General features: G+C 43.9%; 1 protein-coding gene and 1 long non-coding RNA gene across 2 annotated transcripts in view; one reads left to right on the top strand and one right to left on the bottom strand.

Moving 5' to 3' along the window:
• Window positions 1-23,240, bottom strand: part of LOC132115902 (uncharacterized) — a 411,617-nt gene that overhangs the window by 180,077 nt on the left and 208,300 nt on the right. The gene's annotated exons all lie outside the window — the stretch shown is intronic.
• On the top strand, window positions 2,409-16,040 carry LOC132115604 (uncharacterized). The gene is made up of 5 exons (XM_059524023.1): window positions 2,409-2,565; window positions 3,073-3,824; window positions 14,211-14,473; window positions 14,571-14,829; window positions 15,976-16,040. The coding sequence occupies exons 1-5, from the start codon at window positions 2,483-2,485 to the stop codon at window positions 16,038-16,040; spliced, it is 1,422 nt and encodes a 473-aa protein (XP_059380006.1). The 5' UTR covers window positions 2,409-2,482.

Below are 23,240 nucleotides of genomic sequence, written 5' to 3'. Positions count from 1 at the left end.
CAACCGTCAAGTTGAAGTGGACATCCTTGTAGCGGATATAGAGGGCAATGAGGTGCTGCTTGGCCATCCTTTCCTAACCCAAGCTGAGGCCCGCCTTGATTTCGGTAAGTACCGCATAATTCTGTTTGGAGAAGAAGTGCCCTACTTTCACCCAGAAACTGTTCCAAAGTCACACGCTGTAAGAGTTGCCAGAAATGTTGTGGTTGAAGCGGGACAAGAGTACCTAGTCAAGGGCAACGTGCACTTTTGCAGAGAAGCTCAGGGAGACATGATGCTTAGCCCCACAAAAGGCTTTGTTGAAAAGCACAAAGTACTCATTGCTAGAGCCCTAGTCAACGCACAACCCACCAACATCATTTGATTACGCCTATTTAACCCTGGCAACAAGGCTGTGACTATTAAAGAAGGTGCCATTGCAGGCCTCCTCCAGCCAGTTGAAGCGCTGCCCTCGTCCAGTGTCTCCACAGCGGCAGACTTTCCAGCCAGCCCCCTTGCAGTTCCAGAGCACCTCCAGGAGCTCTACGCCCAGAGTTCCACTGACTTTAATAACAATGAAAAACTTGAACTATCTAACCTGTTGTGTGCCTATGAAAGTGTCTTTTCCAGGGGACCTGGTGATCTGGGCCGGACCAGTCTTGTGCAGCATGACATCATAACCCGGCTAGGACCTCCGGTGAAGCAGCCTCCTCGTCGTATGGCTGGGGAAAAGCAGCGAAGCGCAGAACGGCAGATCAGTGAGGGCCTCAAGAGTGGCATCGCCACACGCAGCCACAGCAGTTGGGCCTCACCGATCGTTATGGTGCGTAAAAAGGATGGGACTTATCGCCTTTGTATAGACTACAGGGCACTCAACAACCACACCATCACTGACGCGTACCCGCTTCCCCGCATCCAAGACACGCTGGATACTCTCGCCACCGCCAAATGGTTCAGCACTTTGGATCTTGCTTCAGGCTACTGGCAAGTTGAGCTAACACCAAGAGCACGCTGCGCAGCCGCCTTTTGCACCCGTAATGGACTATTCGAATGGAACGTTTTGCCATTCGGCTGCGAATGCCCCTATGTAATGCCCCGGCGACGTTCCAACGCCTTATGGACCGCGTCCTTGCCGGCATGCAGTGGGAGACCTGCCTCGTCTACCTGGACGACATCAACGCGCTGGCCAAGGATGTGCCCGAGATGCTGCAGCGACTGAGCCAAGTGTTTCAGAGACTTAAACAGGCGAATCTCAAACTGAAACCAGCCAAATGCTGCCTGTTCCGCCGCCAAGTTGTCTATCTAGGTCATATTGTGTCTGAGCACGGTGTAGCCACTGACCCCAATAAAGTCAACAAGGTCCAAGCTTGGCCCACTCCCACATCAGTCCAAGAGGTCAGACGTTTCATTGGTCTCGCCTCCTATTTGTGAAAGACTTTGCCTCCATTGCCGAGCCGTTACATAACCTGACAAAGAAGAAAGCACACTTCCAGTGGCACGCTGAACACCAAGCCGCCTTCGACACACTCAAGCACCACCTCATCACAGCCCCTGTCTTAGGCTATCCACTGGACCATGGTGAAATGATCCTGGACACCGATGCCAGCAACACAGGTATCGGCACTGTTCTGTCGCAAATGCAGGGTGGCACAGAACGGGTGTTGGAGTACGGCAGCCGCAAACTAGCCAAAGCTGAACAGAACTATTGTACTACGAGACGGGAGCTGCTAGCCATTGTCGATTTCACATCCCATTTTCGGCAATACCTACTCGGGAGGCCTTTCAAGGTACGAACCGAGCTTGCGCTGGCTCACGCGAATGAAAGAGCCAGAAGGTTAGTTAGCCCGGTGGCTTGAGAAGCTAGCGGAGTACGAGTTCGAAATCATCCATCGCCCAGGTTGCTTACACACAAATGCTGACAGTCTCTCCCGCAGGCCCTGCCGCCAGTCCTGTCCTTGTAATCTGCAAGACCCTTCCTTGCAGCGGAGATCCACAAGTCACCAAGCAATTCAATGTGATTTGGACTCTGACACCAGCTCCGGTGGGGGTCCGGTGGGGGTAAGCGCTGTCAATGTTACCAACATAGACACTTTAAAACAAACAGAGATTATTTATGTGACAAACACAAATGAGACCAGACTGTTTCCTGGCTGGACTATGGAGGAGTTGCGCCAGGCTCAAGCTGCTGATACAGACATTGCACCAATCAGAGCTTGGTTAGAGGTCAGTAGTGAGTGGCCCCCGTGGGTCACAGTCTCCCCATGCAGCCCAGCCACCAAAACGTACTGGAGTCAATGGAGAAGACTGTACTTCAGAGATGGAGTACTGGTCCGTCGCTTTTACTGTTTAGATGACACACAGTTCTATCCTCAAATTGTTCTTCCCCGCAAAATGCAACCCGATGTGATGCGCCAAATGCATGAAGGGCCAGTAGGTGGACATTTTGGTATTGAAAGGACTGTGGCCAGACTTCAAACCAGATACTACTGGTACCACATGAGAGAAGATGTGGCCCTCTGGTGCCGGACTTGTACAAACTGCGCATGCAGAGCCAGACCCCACAAGACTCCACAAGCACCCATGGGAACTGTCAGAGTTGGAGCCCCCATGGAGCGCATTGCACTGGACATTATGGGCCCACTCAATGAGACAGAACGTAAAAACAGTTATATACTCGTAATACAGGAGTATTTCACAAAATGGACTGAAGCATTCGCAATCCCTGATGAAAAGGCTGTGACAGTGGCAAACGTTGTTGCAACTGAATGGGTGTGTCGCTTTGGAATGCCTCACTCTCTGCACAGCGATCAAGCCGTTTGCTTGGCATCGACAAAACCCACACTACACTATTCAGACCGCAGTCCGACGGCCAAGTTGAACGTTTCAACGCCACACTTCAACAGCTCCTGGCCTCTACTGCAGAACACTGTCACTGGGATTGGGACCTGATGATCCCATTGGCAGTTATGGCCTACAGAGCGACCAAGCACAGCGCTACTGGTTTCACTCCCAACTTCATGATGTTCGGCCGTGAAATAAGTGAGCCAGTGGACCTTGTGGCTGGTTTGCCCCCGGACTCTGACCATGCACCTTCAGCCCCGAGTATGTGCAACAAATGTGTGATCAGTTGGAAATGGCTCACAACATCACCCGAGAAGCCCTTTGTGAGTCGGTCACACGTGCAAAAAGACAATACGACAAAAACGCTTGTCACACACAGTACAAAGTCGGCAACGCGGTGTGGTATCTCATCAAAGGAACAAGTCATGTCAAAAACAAAGTCAAAAAGTTCCTCCCCTCTTATGAAAGGCCTTACTTTGTTATGGGACATTTAGACGATCTAGTCTATCGGATCCAAAAGGGCCCCAGAGCCAAGGTCAAAGTCGTCCATCATGATCAACTCAAATGCTACCGCAGCCGTGAGCCCCTGGACAACACCTGGGTCCTGGACCAATCCCAGAACTGGACACCTTCGGAAATCCTGCCACCAGCAGTGGACGGGCACCCAGCAGACCGGGAGGATCTCGCCCTGCACAACCTCTACTCTGCTGCCTCGAGTGATGGCCCCAGCGACTCCTGGCCATCCACTCCACCTGCTACTAACACTCACATGATTGGGTCTCTTCCATCCACTCCTTCCCATGTGTCACTTGACCATGGTGAGGGTGTGGTAGGAGGGCCACACCACCAGTCTCCGCGTGAACCTCGGCCCCAACGTCAGCGCGGAGGAGTGGGGACTGGGTCACTGACTGAGTCACCCATGACAGTTTATATTTGCACTAGAGACTTTATAATTCACGTTTTTGATCTCTGGTCTAGTTTGTTCTATACTTTTTTTTCTACAAAAAGCAAATTTTTTTCACGTTCAAAAAAAAAGAAAAGAAAAGTTGAAGAGTTTTTCAATGCTTTTACATGCTTGCACTTTATTGCATCCAATGTGACACACTCACACACAATCCTGCCTGCGGGTGTCGCTGTTGGACAGTGTTTTCTCTACTTCCTGTTGGCCTTCTGTAGCAAATTGTAGCTCCGTGTAGCTGTTTTTATTTTATTTTTTTCTCTAGAATCTTTATCTTACTATCACTCTGTTTTTTAAAGTGGTAAAATATAACTTAATTCACACCATATTTCGGATATTATCGATCAATCTTATCAGATTAACTTTGATCGTTCACTTTTATTTTATTTCCGTGAGTGCAGTACACCTGCAAAGCGTTAGCACTCGTTAGCTTGTCATTAGCGTTTTCATTCGAACCTATCGCTGTTTTCTTTTCTCCTCTCCCTCGCTCCAGTTTTTCACAAGTTCATCAAACAACCGCAGTAAGAATTTTCATCAAGCACGGTGAGTAATGGCTTCTCCTATCATTGTTTCTTGCACCTCTTGCCACATGTACAGTTTATCTATCTCTGTCGCTGATGAGGGATTCACATGTGATAAATGTAGGGAAATAGTTAGGCTGACAGAGAAGATTTCAGAATTAGAGACACGCATCCAAACTTTAATTGAGGACAGTAAAAATGTTAGGGCTCTAGATACGGCTTTGGATGCGTCTAGCTCAGGGATTCCTGTACATTGTTCGGTTCCTGAAACAGAGCCCCAGCAGCAGGGCAACTGGGTGACGGTGAGGCAGCGTAGTCGTGGGTCAAAACACCGCTCTTCTGTTCCGATCAAAACATTAAACAGGTTCTCCCCACTCAGTGATGCACCCACTGAGAAACCTGATGAAAGTGCTCTAGTTATTGGTGATTCTATTGTACGGAACGTGAATATAGAGACACCAGCCACCATAGTCAAATGTTTACCGGGAGCCAGAGCGCCTGACATCTTGGCAAATTTAAAAGTGCTGGCTAATGCTAAACGTAAATACAGTAAGATTGTTATTCATGCCGGCGCTAATGATGTTCGACTTCGCCAGTCGGAGATCACTAAAAATAACATTAAAGAGGTGTGTAAACTTTCAAGCACGATGTCAGACACTGTAATATGCTCTGGTCCCCTCCCTGCTTACCGTGGTGATGAGATGCATAGCAGATTGTCATCACTCAATGGCTGGATGTCTAAGTGGTGCCCACAGAATAACATAGGTTTCATAGACAATTGGACGAGCTTTTGGGGCAGACCTGACCTGTTTAAAAGAGATGGTCTTCATCCCTCCTGGGGTGACGCCACTCTTCTCTCTAGAAATAGCAAATAGTCTTAGTGTTTATACTTGACTAACTGGGGCCCAGGTCAGGAAGCAGACAGACTGGCTAAACCGACCGTCTGCTAGCTGCCTCCCGTCACAGAGGTCAGTTAATTCTCAGCACATAGAGCCTCTTTCACCTAGATATCACACTATAGAGACTGTGTCTGTTCCCCGAACTAGAAAATACAAAAAACGTCCAAACCAAGTTATGATTAACAATTTAATTGAGGTTCAACAAATAAAAAACAGAAGCAATATGGATAAACAAATGATAAAGCTTGGCTTATTGAATATCAGATCCCTTTCTACGAAAACACTTTTTGTAAATAATATGATCACTGATCATAATATAGATGTACTCTGTTTGACAGAAACCTGGCTAAAACCTGATGATTACATTATTTTAAATGAGTCCACCCCCCAAGATTACTGTTATAAACATGAGCCGCGTCTAAAAGGCAAAGGTGGAGGTGTTGCTTCAATTTATAACAACGTTTTCAGGATTTCTCAGAGGGCAGGCTACAAGTATAACTCGTTTGAAGTAATGGTACTTCATATAACATTATCCAAAGAAACAAATGTTAATGATAAATCCCCTGTTATGTTTGTACTGGCTACTGTATACAGGCCACCAGGGCACCATACAGACTTTATTAAAGAGTTTGGTGATTTTACATCCGAGTTAGTTCTGGCTGCAGATAAAGTTTTAATAGTTGGTGATTTTAATATCCATGTTGATAATGAAAACGATGCATTGGGATCAGCATTTATAGACATTCTGAACTCTATTGGTGTTAGACAACACGTTTCAGGACCTACTCATTGTCGAAATCATACTCTAGATTTAATACTGTCACATGGAATTGATGTTGATGGTGTTGAAATTATTCAGCCAAGTGATGATATCTCAGATCATTATTTAGTTCTTTGCAAAATTCATATAGCCAAAATTGTAAATTCTACTTCTTGTTACAAGTATGGAAGAACCATCACTTCTAACACAAAAGAATGCTTTTTAAGTTATCTTCCTGATGTATCCAAATTCCTTAGCATATCCAAAACCTCAGAACAACTTGATGATGTAACAGAAACTATGGACTCTCTCTTTTCTAGCACTTTAAATAAAGTTGCTCCTTTACGCTTAAGGAAGGTTAAGGAAAACAGTTTGACACCATGGTATAATGAGCATACTCGCACCCTAAAGAGAGCAGCCCGAAAAATGGAGCGCAGCTGGAGGAAAACAAAACTAGAGGTATTTCGTATTGCTTGGCGGGAAAGTAACATATCCTACAGAAAAGCATTAAAAACTGCTAGATCCGATTACTTTTCTTCTCTTTTAGAAGAAAACAAACATAACCCCAGGTATTTATTCAATACAGTGGCTAAATTAACGAAAAATAAAGCCTCAACAAGTGTTGACATTTCCCAACACCACAGCAGTAATGACTTTATGAACTACTTTACTTTTAAAATCGATACTATTAGAGATAAAATTGCAACCATTCAGCCGTCAGCTACAGTATCACATCAGACAGTGCACTATAGACCCCCTGAGGAACAGTTCCACTCATTCTCTACCATAGGAGAGGAAGAATTGTATAAACTTGTTAAATCATCTAAACCAACAACATGTATGTTAGACCATATACCATCTAAGCTCCTAAAACAGGTGCTTCCAGAAGTCATAGATCCTCTTCTGACTATTATTAATTCCTCATTGTCATTAGGACATGTCCCCAAAACCTTCAAACTGGCTGTTATTAAGCCTCTCATCAAAAAAACACAACTTGACCCCAAAGAACTAGTTAATTACAGACCAATCTCGAATCTCCCTTTTCTGTCCAAGATACTAGAAAAGGTGGTATCCACACAATTATATTCCTTCTTAGAGAAAAATGGTATATGTGAGGATTTCCAGTCAGGATTTAGACCGTATCATAGTACTGAGACTGCTCTTCTTAGAGTTACAAATGATCTGCTCTTATCATCTGATCGTGGGTGTATCTCTCTATTAGTTTTATTGGATCTTAGTGCTGCGTTTGACACAATTGACCACAACATTCTTTTGCATAGACTTGAATACTTTGTTGGCATCAGTGGAAGTGCATTAGCATGGTTTAAATCGTACTTATATGACCGCCATCAGTTCGTAGCAGTGAATGAAGATGTATCCTATCGATCACAAGTGCAGTATGGAGTACCTCAAGGCTCAGTACTAGGGCCGCTACTCTTCACGCTTTATATGTTACCCTTGGGAGATATCATCAGGAAACATGGTGTTAGCTTTCACTTGTTATGCTGATGATACTCAGCTCTATATTTCTTCGCAGCCCGGTGAAACACACCAATTTGAAAAACTAATGGATTGCATAGTCGATATAAAAAACTGGATGACGAGTAATTTCTTACTGCTAAATTCTGAAAAAACAGAGGTGTTAATTATAGGACCTAAAAACTCTGCTTGTAATAACCTAGAACACTGTCTAAGACTTGATGGTTGCTCTGTCAATTCTTCGTCATCAGTTAGGAACCTAGGTGTGCTATTTGATCGCAATCTTTCCTTAGAAAGCCACGTTTCTAGCATTTGTAAAACTGCATTTTTCCATCTCAAAAATATATCTAAATTACGGCCTATGCTCTCAATGTCAAATGCAGAAATGTTAATCCATGCATTTATGACCTCAAGGTTAGATTATTGTAATGCTTTATTGGGTGGTTGTTCTGCACGTTTAGTAAACAAACTACAGCTAGTCCAAAATGCAGCAGCAAGAGTTCTTACTAGAACCAGGAAGTATGACCATATTATCCCGGTCCTGTCAACACTGCACTGGCTCCCTATCAAGCATCGCATAGATTTGAAAATATTGCTTATTACTTATAAAGCCCTGAATGGTTTAGCACCTCAGTATTTGAATGAGCTCCTTTTACATTATAATCCTCTACGTCTGCTACGTTCTCAAAACTCAGGCAATTTGATAATACCTAGAATATCAAAATCAACTGCAGGCGGCAGATCCTTTTCCTATTTGGCGCCCAAACTCTGGATTAACCTACCTAACATTGTTCGGGAGGCAGACACACTCTTGCAGTTTAAATCTAGATTAAAGACCCATCTCTTTAACCTGGCATACACATAGCATACTAATATGCTTTTATTATCCAAATCCGTTAAAGGATTTTTAGGCTGCATTAATTAGGTAAACCGGAACCGGAAACACTTCCCATAACAACCTATGTACATGCTACATCATTAGAAGAATGGCATCTACGCTAATATTTGTCTGTTTCTCTCTTGTTCCGAGGTCACCGTGGCCACCAGATCCAGTCTGTGTCCAGATCAGAGGGTCACTGCAGTCACCCGGATCCAGTACGTATCCAGACCAGATGGTGGATCAGCACCTAGAAAGGACCTCTACATCCCTGAAAGACAGCGGAGACCAGGACAACTAGAGCCCCAGATACAGATCCCCTGTAAAGACCTTGTCTCAGAGGAGCACCAGGACAAGACCACAGGAAACAGATGATTCTTCTGCACAATCTGACTTTGCTGCAGCCTGGAATTGAACTACTGGTTTCGTCTGGTCAGAGGAGAACTGGCCCCCCAACTGAGCCTGGTTTCTCCCAAGGTTTTTTTCTCCATTCTGTCACCGATGGAGTTTCGGTTCCTTGCCGCTGTCGCCTCTGGCTTGCTTAGTTGGGGACACTTCATCTACAGCGATATCGTTGACTTGATTGCAAATAAATGCACAGACACTATTTAACTGAACAGAGATGACATAACTGAATCCAATGATAAACTGCCTTTAACTATCATTTTTGCATTATTAACACTGTTTTCCTAATGAATGTTGGTCAGTTGCTTTGACGCAATGTATTTTGTTTAAAGCGCTATATAAATAAAGGTGACATTGACATTGACAATGTATGTTTTGATTATTACTGTATTAGTCAGACAGTTTTACCTCCGGTCACCGAAGAATAGGATTTAAAAGGTGATGTACTCTTATGTTTTATTAGAGACTATTGCATTTCTAATCATTTTTCACTCCTGTGTTCACTGTTGAATGAGCTTTAGAACTTTTAGCACTGTTTAGAGACTTGTTAAATTAGTATAACCTACCTATTTGAATTTACATACTATTTGGGACACAGCTATCTCTTCACATTTTAGGCCTACAGATATAGAGAGTATGTGCTAAGTACATTTAGATGGAATGGAATTAGTGTTAATTGCCAGTCCATGGTGGGGGTAGTGTTGTGGGATGTGTCTTCAATGTGTTTAGTTTAGGACAGCTCAGTGTGTTTGTGTGAATAGGAGTGAGTGAGTGTGCGTGTCCGAGGCGCGCCCCTCCCCCCTGGCTGATCCCCACGAAGCAGCGGATGAGTGTGTGTGAGAGTGATACGGTGAACGGTGCAGGTAGTTAGCTGTGTGCAGCGTATTTCAGTGCAGCCAGCAAAATAAAGCACCTAAACTCTTCGTCAAGACGGCCTCTTTGTTTTTATATGCTACCATCGCACTAAGCAGTGTGAAGTTTAGGGAGTTAACCCCGGGAGGAGAACTTCCTGCCCTGGAGAAGACGGATCTCCCCTGTGTCTCCCAACCACGGTTAGGAAACAGAAACAGGTTAACACTTTAAATAAATATTTTAAAGGGGTCATGACCTGTCTTGTATTTTTTTTCTTCTTATTTCTGTTCTAACCTCCCTCATCAGAATTATCTGTTTGAATAGTCATGGCCAGAGATGTATAGTAACGAAGTAGAACTACTTCACTACTGTACTTAAGTACTAAAAGGCGGTATCTGTACTTTACTAGAGTATTATTTTTTTCTCCGACTTCCACTTTTACTTCAGTACATATTTTCGATGAGTTTAATACTTTTACTCCGATATTTTTTTTATGTGCTGCACCGTTACTCGTTACAATTATAAAAATGTTACGAATCATTCCATTACAAACAGAACTGTAGATGGCAGGTTTGATGAAGCATTGAGCGAATCAAGCGATTGAGAAGACTGCGCGTGCTGACTGAACTGCTGTGAAGAGAGAGATGAACACCGAGCCGAGCCAGATAATGACTCGTTCACGAGTCAAGAACCGGTTGCATCGGTTTTCGAATCACCAGTAGTTCTTTCTGACAGTTCGATTCAATAAACCAGTTGAAGAAAACAGTTCACTGGTTCTTTTGCGCTCGATGTATTGGTGTCATTGGCGTTGACTGCAAGCCTTCGGTTTACCTGGTAGAGTTGTGACGTTCGCGAACGAACCAATTCTTTTGAACGGCTAATAAACATGAACGATGGGAGCCGAGTCGCGGCTGGAGGGGAGCCGTTCTTTCTGTCGTTCTTTTTTCCTATGCGTATTTCACACAGATGCACACAAATGAGCTCCTCCGCGAGACAGAACAGTTATAGGGGGAGGGGCGCACCCAGCGCAGGCCAACCCTTTATAGCGTGATGATATTAGTTATTAGTTGTGCATGTTCATTGCAGCCCACTTTGTTATTGTTCATTGACTTGAAGGGGCTGATGTCCTATTTGCAAAGTTTACAGTAGTAATAGTATGTAGTATGTAGACATTTCCATTTTATTTATTCTAATTTTATCTACTTTAAATATTTTTTGTTTTCTATCAAAATGTTCTTGTGTGATAACAATGTTCTTGTGTGGAAGTGTTTGTAGTAAAAGCTGTTTTTGCACAGAAATTCATTGCAGCCAGCTTTGTTTTTGATGTTTATTTGAGTAGGTATTGTATGAATAACATAAGTCAACGTAGCTTTACACACACACACACACACACACACACACACACTTTGTACTAAAGGTAAATCCAAAATAGTGATGTCACTGTCTAAGCAGAGGGATTTGTGCAACCCTATGGAATATAGTCCACACATGACAAACGAGGTAATAATCAATATTTCAGAATAATTCAAACTCAGATATTGGTGTGTGATATCTGAGTTTTAATTATTTGACTACAAATCTCACCTCATCATTCCTCCCAGTGATTATTTCCAGGATAAACTGAGATGCCCCCAAGCTGGCTTCTTAAAACTGACTAAATATTTAAAAATAGCCGTTCTTTTGAACAGCTCTTTGAAAGGAACGGATCGCGAAGATCCGGATCCCCTCAAAGAGCCATAAATCCCATCACTATTACCTGGGCTCATAAAATTAGCACAGAATCAGTTCAGAATCAATCATCAAAAGAATCAGTTCGGTTCAGACGCTCTGTGTGTCGGTTTGCTTTCACGCTGAATCACACATGCGCAGTATCATCAGCTCCTCGGTTCTCGAATCGGACACGTCTGACAGAAACGGTTCTTGACCACTGATCTATAATATACAGTTAGTTATATATATAGATCAGTGTTCTTGACTCGTGAACGAGTCAGTCTCTTGTTCGTTATCTGGCTCGGCTCGGTGTTCATCTTCAGTTCTCTCTTCACATCAGTTCAGTCAGTGTACTGTTTGAGTAAATAAATTACTCCGGGATATTGGTTTGTTTTAACTCAGAGGGAGTGTCAGCCACATTAAACAAGTTAACAGCTTAAGTCATTTGTGGATTAATGCGTATTGGAGAACTGTTTAAAACGATTCAGTTCGATTTGGTGAACTGGTTCAAAAAGATCCGGTTACATTGAATGATTCGTTCGCGAACCGGATATCACAAACTGCTTTGTTTTGAACTCTCTCACAACAGACAAGGAAGAGAAGACAATGCTGAATAAAGTCGTAGTTTCTGCTATTTTTGGACCAAAATTTATTCTAAAATTAATTCTAACTGACCCTCTGATGTCACATGGACTACTTTGATTATGTTTTTCTTACCTTTCTGGACATGGACAGTAGACCGTACACACAGCTTCAATGGAGGGACTGAGAGCTCTCGGACTAAATCTAAAATATCTTAAACTGTGTTCCAAAAATAAACGGAGGTCTTACGGGTTTGAAACAACATGAGGGTAAGTTATTAATGACATAATTTTGCAAATTGGGCGAACTAACCCTTTAATCTGTTTTTTGTTTACAAAAAGTTACAGTCAAAGGAATTGTGATTGTCCTTTAGGTTAATCATTTGAAATAGTAAAAACAATATGTTCAAACTTTTGACTACTTTCTTTAATAACTACATAACACAATACTTGTACTTTTACTTTCAGTACTTGAGTAGTAAATTTTCAAATAGACTACTTGCAATACTTAAGTACAAAAAATGTTGAATACTTTAGTACTTCTACTTAAGTGTGGTGCTTAAAGAGCACTTCAACTTCTACTCAAGTCATTTTTTTGATAGAGCACTTGTACTTTTACTCAAGTCTGGGTCTCTAATACTTTATACATCTCTGGTCATGGCAGATTGTAAACTTGGAAGTAAAGGCCCACTGCTATGATTGGTTTAATAGTTGTATGTTTGCTATTCTATGTCTTTCACAGATGGACGCTGGAGTGATTTAGGTTTGAAACACATAAATAATCATGTCAAATGATGTGCTTGACAGACAAAGCAATAGTGACCACATATTAAAAACATTTACTCACACTTGTGTGTTGCGAAATTACTGTCGGATCCAATATACAGGTGCATCTCAATAAATTATTATGTCTGGAAAAGTTTGTTTATTTCAGTAATTCAACTTAAATTGTGAAACTCGTGTAAAAATGAAATAAATTCAATGCACACAGACTGAAGTAATTTAAGTCTTTGATTCTTTTAATTGTGATGATGTTGGCTAACATTTAACAAAAACCCACCAATTCACTATCACAACAAATTAGAATATGGTGACATGCCAATCAGCTAATCAACTCAAACACCTGCAAAGGTTTCCCGAGCCTACAAAATGGTCTCTCAGTTTGGTTAACTAGGCTACACATTCATGGGGAAGACTGCTGATCTGACAATTTTTGACAGGTTGACGGCCTTCACAAGAAGGGTAAGTCACAAACATTCATTGCCAAAGAAGCTGGCTGTTCACAGAGTGCTGTATTCAAACATGTTAACAGAAACTTGAGTGGAAGGAAAAAGTGTGTAAGAAAAAGATGCACAACCAACCAAGAGAACCGCAGCCTTATGTGGATTGTCAAGCAAAGTTGATTCAAGAATTTGAGTGAACTTCACAAGGAATGAACTGAGGCTAGGGTTAACGCATCAAGAGCCACCACACACAGATGTGTCAAGGAATTTTTTGAACCACAGACGACATCAGAGGAGTCTTACCTGGGCTAAGGAGAATAAGAACTGGACTGTTGCCCAGTGGTCCAAAGTCCTCTTTTCATATGAGAGCAAGTTTTGTATTTCATTTGTAAACCAAGGTCCTAGAGTTTGGAGGAGGGGTGGTGAAGCTCATAGCCCAAGTTGCTTGAAGTCCAGTGTTAAGTTTCCACAGCCTGTGATGAATTTTTTTTGTAAACCAAAGTCACTGCACCCATTTACCAATACATTTGGAGCACTTCCTTCTACTGACCAGCTTTTTGAAGATGCTGATTTTATACCACCTCAGCAGTGCCACAAACTGATCACCTCCATGCCATGCCAAATTGAGGCAGTAATTTAAGCAAAAGGTATTGTCAAGAGGAAAATGAGAAACAGGAAACCAAAACATGCTAATGAGCTGAAGGCTACTGTCAAAGAATCCTGGGCTTCCATACCACCTCAGCAGTGCCACAAACTGATTACCTCCATGCCATGCCAAATTGAGGCAGTAATTTAAGCAAAATGAGCCCCTACCAAGTATTGAGTACATGTACTGTACAGTAAATGAACATACTTTCCAGATTGCCAACAATTCACTACAAATGTTTATTTTATTGGTCTTATGTAGTATTCTAATTTGTTGCGATAGTGTCACGGTTGAGGAATTCATTGACGATCCCTTGCACTGTGGGTGTGTATTTTATGAATGAATGTGTGTGTGTGTGTGTGTGTGTGTGTGGGTGTGTGTGTGTGGGCGTGGTCGCTGATGATCCTCCGGGAAATCAGCGACAGGTGTTGGTCATTACCACGGTCTACTTATACTCACCTCATGCGTCGTGTGTTTGTCAGATCGTTGTTTTATGGATGTACCTGTTGTGTTCCTGTCTCTTCGGCTCCTCGTGTCTCCTGGTTTGTCTCCGTCTGGAAGTTCGCCGTTGCAGTATATGTCTTCACTATTCACCAACACTGGATCCACCACTTCACATCAGACCCTCGGATCGAGTTGTCCATGCAAGCCTGCGCTGCCTAGTCATCGTCATCATCGGAGATACCATCACATTGTGAAGGACCTGTGTTCTGCTTTGGCATCTTCCAGCATTCCTGAGAACTGTGTCTGCTTCTCCTTGATTCACTCTGAGACTGGTGCTATTCATCCTAATAAAAGGATCTGTTTGACTTGCTATTGTCTTCTCTATCCTAACGTTACAGAATGATCTGACCATGCAGGGGGCAGCAAGCGGATCTGATGTCACAAAATATTTCGCACACAACACAGCCCGTATGGAGCGGCAGGAGGAGAATCTCGCCGCAACTGGAAGAGCGGTGCAGGCATTGGTAGCGCAGGTGTCCGGGCTCAACCAGCAGGTCCAACAACTGACACAGCCCATTGCGCCCAACCCACTGCCGATTTCCCCCACATCCGTCTGTCATTATGAGCCGCGTCTGCCGACTCCGGAGAGTTATTCTGGTGAGCCTAGTTATTGTAGAGCTTTTTTGACCAAGTGCTCAATGTTTTTTGCTCTCCAACCCCAGACATTTTGCACTGAAGATTCGAAGGTGGCTTTCGTGCTTACACTGCTGTCCGGACGTGCGGCGCTATGGGGGACGGCGGTGTGGGAAAACCATCGACCCTGTTGTGACTCGTTCGCGGCACTCTCGGAGGAGATGAGAAGGGTGTTTGACCGGGCAGTCACAGGCAGAGTGGCGGCTCACCAGCTCGCAGACATCCGCCAGGGAGAAAGATCCATCGCCGACAATTCCATAGAGTTTCGCACCCTCTCCGCAGACTGCTGCTGGAACGAGGCGGCGCAATGGGACATCTTCCTGCATGGGCTGGCTGACCGCATCCAACATGAGATTTATACTCTAGACCTGCCAGACAAACTCGACGATCTGATCGAACTGGCCTTAAGAGTGGACACACGCCTGCATCGGTTGGAACAACACACTCGTACAACACAGAGGAGCTTTGGAATCTCCCCACTCAACGCTTGTGATGCGGTCAGTCCCGTAGACGATCACGAGTCCATGCAGGTGGGTCGAGCCCGGCTCTCCCGGGAGGAGAGAGAGAGAAGGAGATCCCAAGGATTGTGCCTCTACTGTGGCGGATCTGGACATTTTCTCAATAATTGCCCAGTAAAAGAGTGGGCCCGGCAGTGAAGAAGAGGTTTCTGTCGGGCGGGGTCTCCATCCAGAAAGCCTCTTCCACCCTCCTCCCGGTGAGATTGCCTCTCGGTCACATCACGGTCAAGCTCTTCTCGACTCCGGGGCCGGGGATTAACTTCATGGACTGGTCATTTGCACAACAGCTTCAGATACCCACCATACCTCTCACTAACAAAATCTCAGTCAACGCACTAAATGGTCAACAGTTACCCACAGTATCTCACACTACCAGTCTGATAACACTCATCACATCCGGCAATCATTCTGAAGAACTGTCATTTCTCCTCATGGACTCCCCTCAGGTTCCCATTGTCCTCGGCCACCCCTGGTTGGTGAAGCATAATCCCAGGGTGGAGTGGGGACAAACTCTGTTTCTGCCTGGAGCACTGAGTGTTATGCGTCTTGTTTAGTGTCTGCTGGTTCGTCTCTGTCTTGTTCTGTCTTGCAGGAAGAGCCGGTGAATTTGTCAAACATGCCCGTCGAGTACCTCGACCTGAAGGAAGTGTTCAGTAAGTCCAGAGCTTCTTCTCTTTCTCCGCATCGTTCCCTATGACTATGCTATAGATCTACTGCCAGGTACGTCTCCGCCTAAGGGCAAGTTATACTCTCTGTCTGTTCCCGAGAGGGAGGCCATGGAGAAATATATTTCTGATTCTTTGGCATCCAGATTCATCCGGCCTTCCTCTTCTCCAGCAGGGGCGGGGTTCTTTTTTGTGGGGAAGAAGGACGATTTTCTGCGAATTGCATTGATTACCGAGGGTTGAATAACATCATGGTAAACAATACATATCATTTGCCGTTGATGTCTTCAGCCTTCGAGAGGTTGCAGGGAGCGTCGGTCTTCACAAAACTGGATTTACGTAATGCTTATCATTTGGTCCGCATCAGGAAGGGGGATGAATGGAAGACCACGTTTAACACCCCTAGGGGGCACTTTGAATACTTGGTTATGCCTTTCGGGCTCTCCAATAGCCCACCAGTCTTCCAGGCACTCGTCAATGATGTGCTGAGAGACATGGTCGATCAGTTCATTTTGTCTACCTGGATGACATATAGATTTTTTCTTCGTCTCTCTAGGAACACATTCAGCATGTCAGACGAGTGCTTCAGAGGTTGTTAGAGAATGGGCTTTTTGTCAAGGCGGAGAAATGCCCTTTTCATGCACAGTCTGTCCCTTTCCTAGGTTACGTCATTTCGTCTGAGGGAGTGTGTATGGATCCTGACAAAGTTAAGGCCAAGTCCAGATTCCTGTAAGGCCCTACAGAGGTTTCTGGGGTTTGCCAATTTTTACAGACGTTTTATTCGTAATTACAGCGAACTAGCCGGGCCTCTGACTGCCTTGACCTCCCCCAGAACGACGTTCAGGTGGTCCGAAACAGCCAAAGCTGTATTCACCAACCTAAAGAGCCGCTTCATTTCGGCTCCCATTCTTACGACCCCTTGCCCGGTCACGTCAGTTTGTGGTGGAGGTCGATGCGTCAGAGATGGGGGTAGGCGCAGTGCTTTCTCAGCGCTCTTCTTCAGACGACAAGATGCATCCTTGCACGTTCTTTTCTCATCGTTTGTTGCCTACTGAACGTAACTATGACATTGGTAACAGGGAGTTGTTGGCAGTCAAGTTAGCATTGAAAGAATGGCGACATTGGTTAGAAGGGTCGGGGGTACCTTTTATCGTCTGGACTGATCACAAGAACTTAGAATACATTCAATCTGCCAAAAGACTGAACTCCAGGCAGGCACGGTGGGCTCTTTTTTTCGGTCGTTTTGACTTTACTCTTTCGTACCGTCCGGGTTCTAAAAACATCAAACTCGATTTGTTATCTCGTATTTTTGATCCATCCGAATGCCTGGCTACTCCTGAGTGCGTTTTACCGGAGACTCTATTCATCTCCACACTCCGATGGGAGGTCGAATCGAAGGTCAAGACAGCCTTAGAAGGGGTAACGCCTCCATCCCGGTGCCCACCGAACCGATTGTTTGTGCTGTAGGAATTACGGTCTGACGTTATTCAGTGGGGTCATTGTTCCAATGTAGCCTGTCACCCAGGAGTAAATCGTACTAGATTTCTAGTTAAGCAACGATTCTGGTGGCCATCTATGGCTTGCGACATTCGAGATTTTGTTTTGGCCTGCTCGATCTGTGCGATGGGTAAGACTTCCAATCGACCCCCAGATGGGCTTCTTCAACCGCTGTCTGTCCCTTTCGAGACCCTGGTCCCACATAGTGCTAGATTTTGTTACCGCCCTCCCGCCATCCCAAGGCAACACGGTTGTTTTAACCGTAGTGGACCGGTGCTCGAAGGCGACTCATTTTATTCCCTTGCCCAAATTGCCCTCAGCCAAGGAAACAGCGGTGACTGTCATCGATCACGTCTTTCGGTTACATGGCCTCCCGACGGACGTGGTCTCTGACAGGGGATCCCAATTTGTCTCCAAATTTTGGCAAGAATTTTGTAAATTACTGGGGGCCACTGTCCGTTTATCTTCGGGTTACCACCCCCAGAGCAACGGGCAGACTGAGAGAGCCAACCAAGATTAGGAGAGAATGTTGCGATGTATTGCCGCCAAGAATCCTTCCTCTTGGTGTCAACAACTCTCAGTGGTGGAGTATGCCTACAACTCGCTACCTGTGTCATCCACGGGTCTATCTCCGCTTGAGGGTAGCTTAAGGTACCAGCCACCTATTTTTCCTAGTCTGTAATCCGAAGTCGCGGTCCCCTCCGCCCACGCTTTTGTCCAGAGGTGTCACCGTACATGGACCAGAGCCCATGAGACTCTGCTCCAAGTAAGGGCGCGCACCAAGGTTAAGGCCGATCACCACCGGTCAAGACCTCATGCGTCTTGTGTTTGTCAGATCATTGTTTTATGGATGTACCTGTTGTGTTCCTGTCTCTTCGGCTCCTCGTGTCTCCTGGTTTGTCTCCGTCTGGAAGTTCGCCGTTGCAGTATATGTCTTCACTATTCACCAACACTGGATTCACCACTTCACGTCAGAGTGTCGGATCTAGTTGTCCATGCAAGCCTGCGCTGCCTAGTCATCGTCATCATCGGAGATACCATCACATTGTGAAGGACCTGTGTTCTGCTTTGGCATCTTCCAGCATTCCTGAGAACTCTGTCTGCTTCTCCTTGATTCACTCTGAGACTGGTGCTATTCATCCTAATAAAAGGATCTGTTTGACTTGCTATTGTCTCCTCTATCCTTACGTTACAGATAGTTCGATTCAAATTGGTAAGTTTGTTAAATGTGAGCCAAATTCATCACAATGAAAATAACCAAAGACTTAAACTACTTCAGTCTGTGTGAATTGAATTCATTTAATACATAAGTTTAACAATTTGAGTTGAATTACTGAAATAAATGAACTTTTCCACGACATTCTAATTTATTGAGATACACCTGTACGTAGTCAACAAAGCATTATCTTTCAGTTTCAATCTTCTAAAAATCCTCTGTCAAATTGTGCCTTGTTTGTAAACAAATCTGTGGTAAAATGAAGTGAATAAAGTTCTTACTGACACTGCCTGAAAGTTAATTAAAAATAAAGTTAATCCACTCATTCCTAATGTTGGGATCAGAAGGAAGGCAATGAAAATACCACATTTCCCACAGCTTTGAACTGCACAGTGTCTTATTTTCTTCAGAGCAATCTTAATTGTTTGATTTCTGTGTAGACCTGCGTTTGCCTCTCGTTCCCCTTTAATAATCTTTGTTAAGGAAACAAGCTTATTTTGATGCATTTACTAACATAGTAAATCACGTGTAAGATATCTGATTTCAATTTGAACTGTAGTGTGTAATATTTTAAGTGTATTAAATTGCAACTTCATCACTACAAATTAGGGGTGAAACGGTACGTGTATTCGTACCGGACCGTTTCGGTACAGGGCTTTCGGTACGGTGCACGTGTGTACCGAGTGCAATATTTTGTACTCGGAACGTAGGTACATTTTCGTGTTTCCAAACGAACATATTAAGTGGCGGAAGTCTCCGCGTTCAGCGCAAATCCCGCCCTGCAGCTGATTCTAAGGCCGATGACACACTGGCTGCGTGGCGTGAGCGACGAGCGTGGCGTTTCTGCTGTGTGTCAGTTGCGTGATGGCTGCATCGCGTTTTCTGTCTTTACACACCAGAATTGTGCTTGAAGCGGCTCTGGCGCGCTGCTGCTACTGTAGGTGACATAGAAGGACGCCGCCGAGGCACCAACAGACCAGGATCTTGTCTTCACGAATATCTATACTTAATGTTGAGCATAAATATAAAGCCTAGGCAAAATAGACTATGTTTGACAGGTGCAATATGCCAGTGTGTCTCCGGCCTAAGGTTTTCAAAAGGCATCACGCGAGTGTGAACATCACTACAACTAGGAAAAAATTATTGTAATTCAAACGCAGCTCCCGTCGGCATTTAAACAGACCTTTGCTCTTAATTCCGATTGGTCCAACGCAATAACGAAATCTGAGCAGGTCTAAAAACTGAAACTGTTGATGCTGGAAAAGTTATATATATTTTTTAAATATGAGCAGGCATACAAGATGGGAGTGGTAATGCTGCACTGTAATCATAGTTATTTATTTATATTTTTCATTATATTTTATTATATGATATTGGTTTGAGACTGAGTATTGTATTTAGTGGAGAACTTTGCAGTAGTATTTTATTTATTATTCTTTTTTTATTGTATATATATTTTATTAAAAAGTATTTAAAAAAGTAAACAAATTGTAAAAAAAAATGTTTATAGTAATAAACAACCAGCAGTTTAATGTTTGCATTTCTTTTCCTTACTGTACCGAAAATTAACCGAACTGTGACTTTAAAACCGAGGTACGTACCGAACTGTGATTTTTGCGTACCGTTACACCCCTACTACAAATGTGTCATTACGAATATTTAAATATGTACATCACACAAGTTTAGGAATGACATTAAAATGCTTTAGTTTACTATAAAAGCTTGTCAGTACATTCAGCAATATACTTTAATCATATTAAGAAGACAATAGATGTATTTCTGAAATTACATATCATAGTAGGCATCCATCTGTCTCAGGGAATTGTAGCACCCTATCCGATTTGTTCAGTCTTGTGGAGAACACTGTTTGATTTGGCTCAGCAGTCCGATTCTAGCCTTACAGTCTTTGCCACAGGTGTTCCACACAAAATCGGTTGGCTGGTAGGAGGTCAGGTTCTGCTGCCTCGGTTTCCTCCATTTTCATTTGTTCTCTTCTCCTCTCCCCTTCTGACTCCCTCATGAATGTCATGATGCCAGTGTCCACTTGTGGCTACCAGTTCCCAGCTGTTTGGGTCGATGTCAGTCAACTTTGTGTCTCATGGCCAACTCACCGTACAGGAGGTGTTTGGGGATGCATTTATCATCCATATGGCACATGTGAACAAGCCATTGTAGTCAATGCTGACAGAGCATAAGACGCATGCTAAAGGATGCCTGCTCTCCCCAGCACTTCAGTGTTGGTGACCTTGTCCTGCCATGTGATGCTGAGGATCCAGCGAAGACCGCGAAGGTGGAAGCTCTCCAAGGGGTTCTCCTGTCTGGTGTATGTTGACCAGGACTCACTGCAGTACAGTAAGTTACTGAGGACACATACCTGGTACAGCTTGAGCTTAGTGTTAACTGTCAACTGGTTGTTGCCCTTCACTGTCTTGTTTAGTTTAGCCATGACAGCGGCGGAATTAGTGATGCGTTTTGAGACCCAGCATTGAGTGAAAGGTCGTTGGTAACTGTTGAACTTCTTGTTGTTGATGCAGATCGATGGTGGTGTGGGGACATCCTGACCCATGACTTTGTTCTTTTTGATGCTTATAGACAGAACAAACTCCCTGCAGACATGAGTGAACTGGTCCATCAAACTTTGAAGATCTTTTTCTGTGTGCAAGGTCAGAGCAGCATCATCTGCAAACTTATCCCTGATGAGCACTGTGCTGACCTTGGTCTCGTCCATCAAGCAGGACAGGTTAAAGGCTTAAAGGGGAAGTTCAGCAGCAGTGAGAAGAAGATGCCAAACAATTTTGGTGCAAGAACACAGCCTTGTTTTACACAGCTCTTGATGGTGAAGGGCTCAGATGATGTGCCATCGAAGATGATAGTGCCCTATATATCAGTGGAAGGAGGCTTGTGATACTGAGCAACTGTGGGGGGCAACCAATCTTCCTCTGCAGCTGGAACAGGCCTCTTCTACTTACAAGGTCTTCTATTTACAAATGCCTTGGTTAGGTATATGAAGGCTGTGTAAAGTGACATTCATTGCTCTCATAATTTCTCCTGGAGCTGATGCACTGAGAAAATGATGTCAACAGTGGAACTCTCTGTTCTGAACACACTGGGACTCTGGATAAATGCGGCCAGCGAGGACCTGCAGGCGAGCAAGGACAATACATGCAAAGACTTTACCCATGGTGCTCAGAAGAGAGATGCCATGGTAATTATTACAGAGGCTTCGGTCCCCTTTGTTCTTATAGAGCGTGACAATCTTGGCATCGTTCATGTACTGGGGGACATTACCTTCTATCCAACACTGACACAGGAGTTTGTAAAGTGGCTCAAGTAAGACTTTCCACACTTGATGATTTCAGGAGGTAATGCATCTTCACTTGGAGCTTTGTCACATGATAAGGCATCGATGTCTTTGTTGAGTTCCTCCAGGGTGGGCACTGCATCCAACTCCTTTAGAACAGACGGTTCCTCGATTGCGTTAAGTGCTTCCAGAGAAACAGAATTTTCTCTGGAGTACAGGTCGAGGTAGTGTTTAACCCATCTCTCAAGCTGCTTGTCCTTGTCCATGATGGTCTCTCCTGTCCTAGTTTTCAGGGGCGTGCTCTTCTTCACCAGTTTTCTTTGCGCTGCTGCGTGCTTTTTTTCTGGGCCTTGATTCGTGCAGCCTTCAATGCTTGCAGATTCCTCTGACTTGGATCATGTTTGTACTCAGTCAGTGTGCTGTGTTTGATGTTGTTAACAGGCTCTTTTTCAGCAATCTTAGCCTCATGCCAGTCGGTATGGCCATGCTGTAGATGGTTCTGAGGACAAAGTTCCATCTGTCTTCAGCATTCTGTTCCTGGCATTTCCTCTCAGAGTTTCTTCAAGTCTCGTGATGAAGTCGCTGTTCTTATCTGGGTAGGCAGTCTTACTGGTGTTAATGCGAGGCTGACTCTTTTGCTTGTAGTGGTATATCTATCTTGGTTTCAACTTTACTCTGGAGGCGATCAGTGAGTGATCTGTATTGCAGTCAGCACTGTGGTAGGCTCTGGTGTCGCAGACACTTCATAGTAACTCATACTTAAATGGCTCAATATAGCACTCTAAAGTTCAGCTACAGTAATTGCATATATTGTATTTAATTGCAATTAACATGGAATGGGATCTGAGCATTACATTCAGTCTGCCTTTATGCATATTCATTCACACTTTAGTTTGGGAACGATTCTTGCTATAAACTGCTATTAACCACAATGTTTGCTTCAATAAACTCCTAATTAGCTGTTTATTAATAGTAAGTAAGGTAGTTGTTACATTTAGGTTTAAGGAAGGACTAAGGGATTTAAAATATGGTCATGCATATTAAAGCATTAATATGTGCTTCATAAATATGAATAAAAAGCCAGTATACGAGTAATATGCATATTAAAAAGCAGCTAGTAAATAAGGAGAATTGATCACTAAACTAAGGTGTTACCATATATTATTTATTAAAATTTA

Source organism: Carassius carassius, chromosome 35 (assembly GCF_963082965.1).
Source record: "Carassius carassius chromosome 35, fCarCar2.1, whole genome shotgun sequence".
NCBI classification, from domain to species: Eukaryota; Metazoa; Chordata; class Actinopteri; order Cypriniformes; family Cyprinidae; genus Carassius; species Carassius carassius.
This window is presented reverse-complemented; position numbering and strand designations above follow the sequence as displayed.

Coding starts and splice junctions, on each gene's coding strand:
- LOC132115604 (XM_059524023.1), top strand. CDS start 2,483: ATGTGGCCCTCTGGTGCCGGACTTGTACAAACTGCGCATGCAGAGCCA. Junction 2,566..3,072: donor CACAAGCACCCATGGGAACT/GTCAGAGTTGGA, acceptor ATGCACCTTCAG/CCCCGAGTATGTGCAACAAA. Junction 14,474..14,570: donor CCAGCATTCCTGAGAACTGT/GTCTGCTTCTCC, acceptor CTAACGTTACAG/AATGATCTGACCATGCAGGG.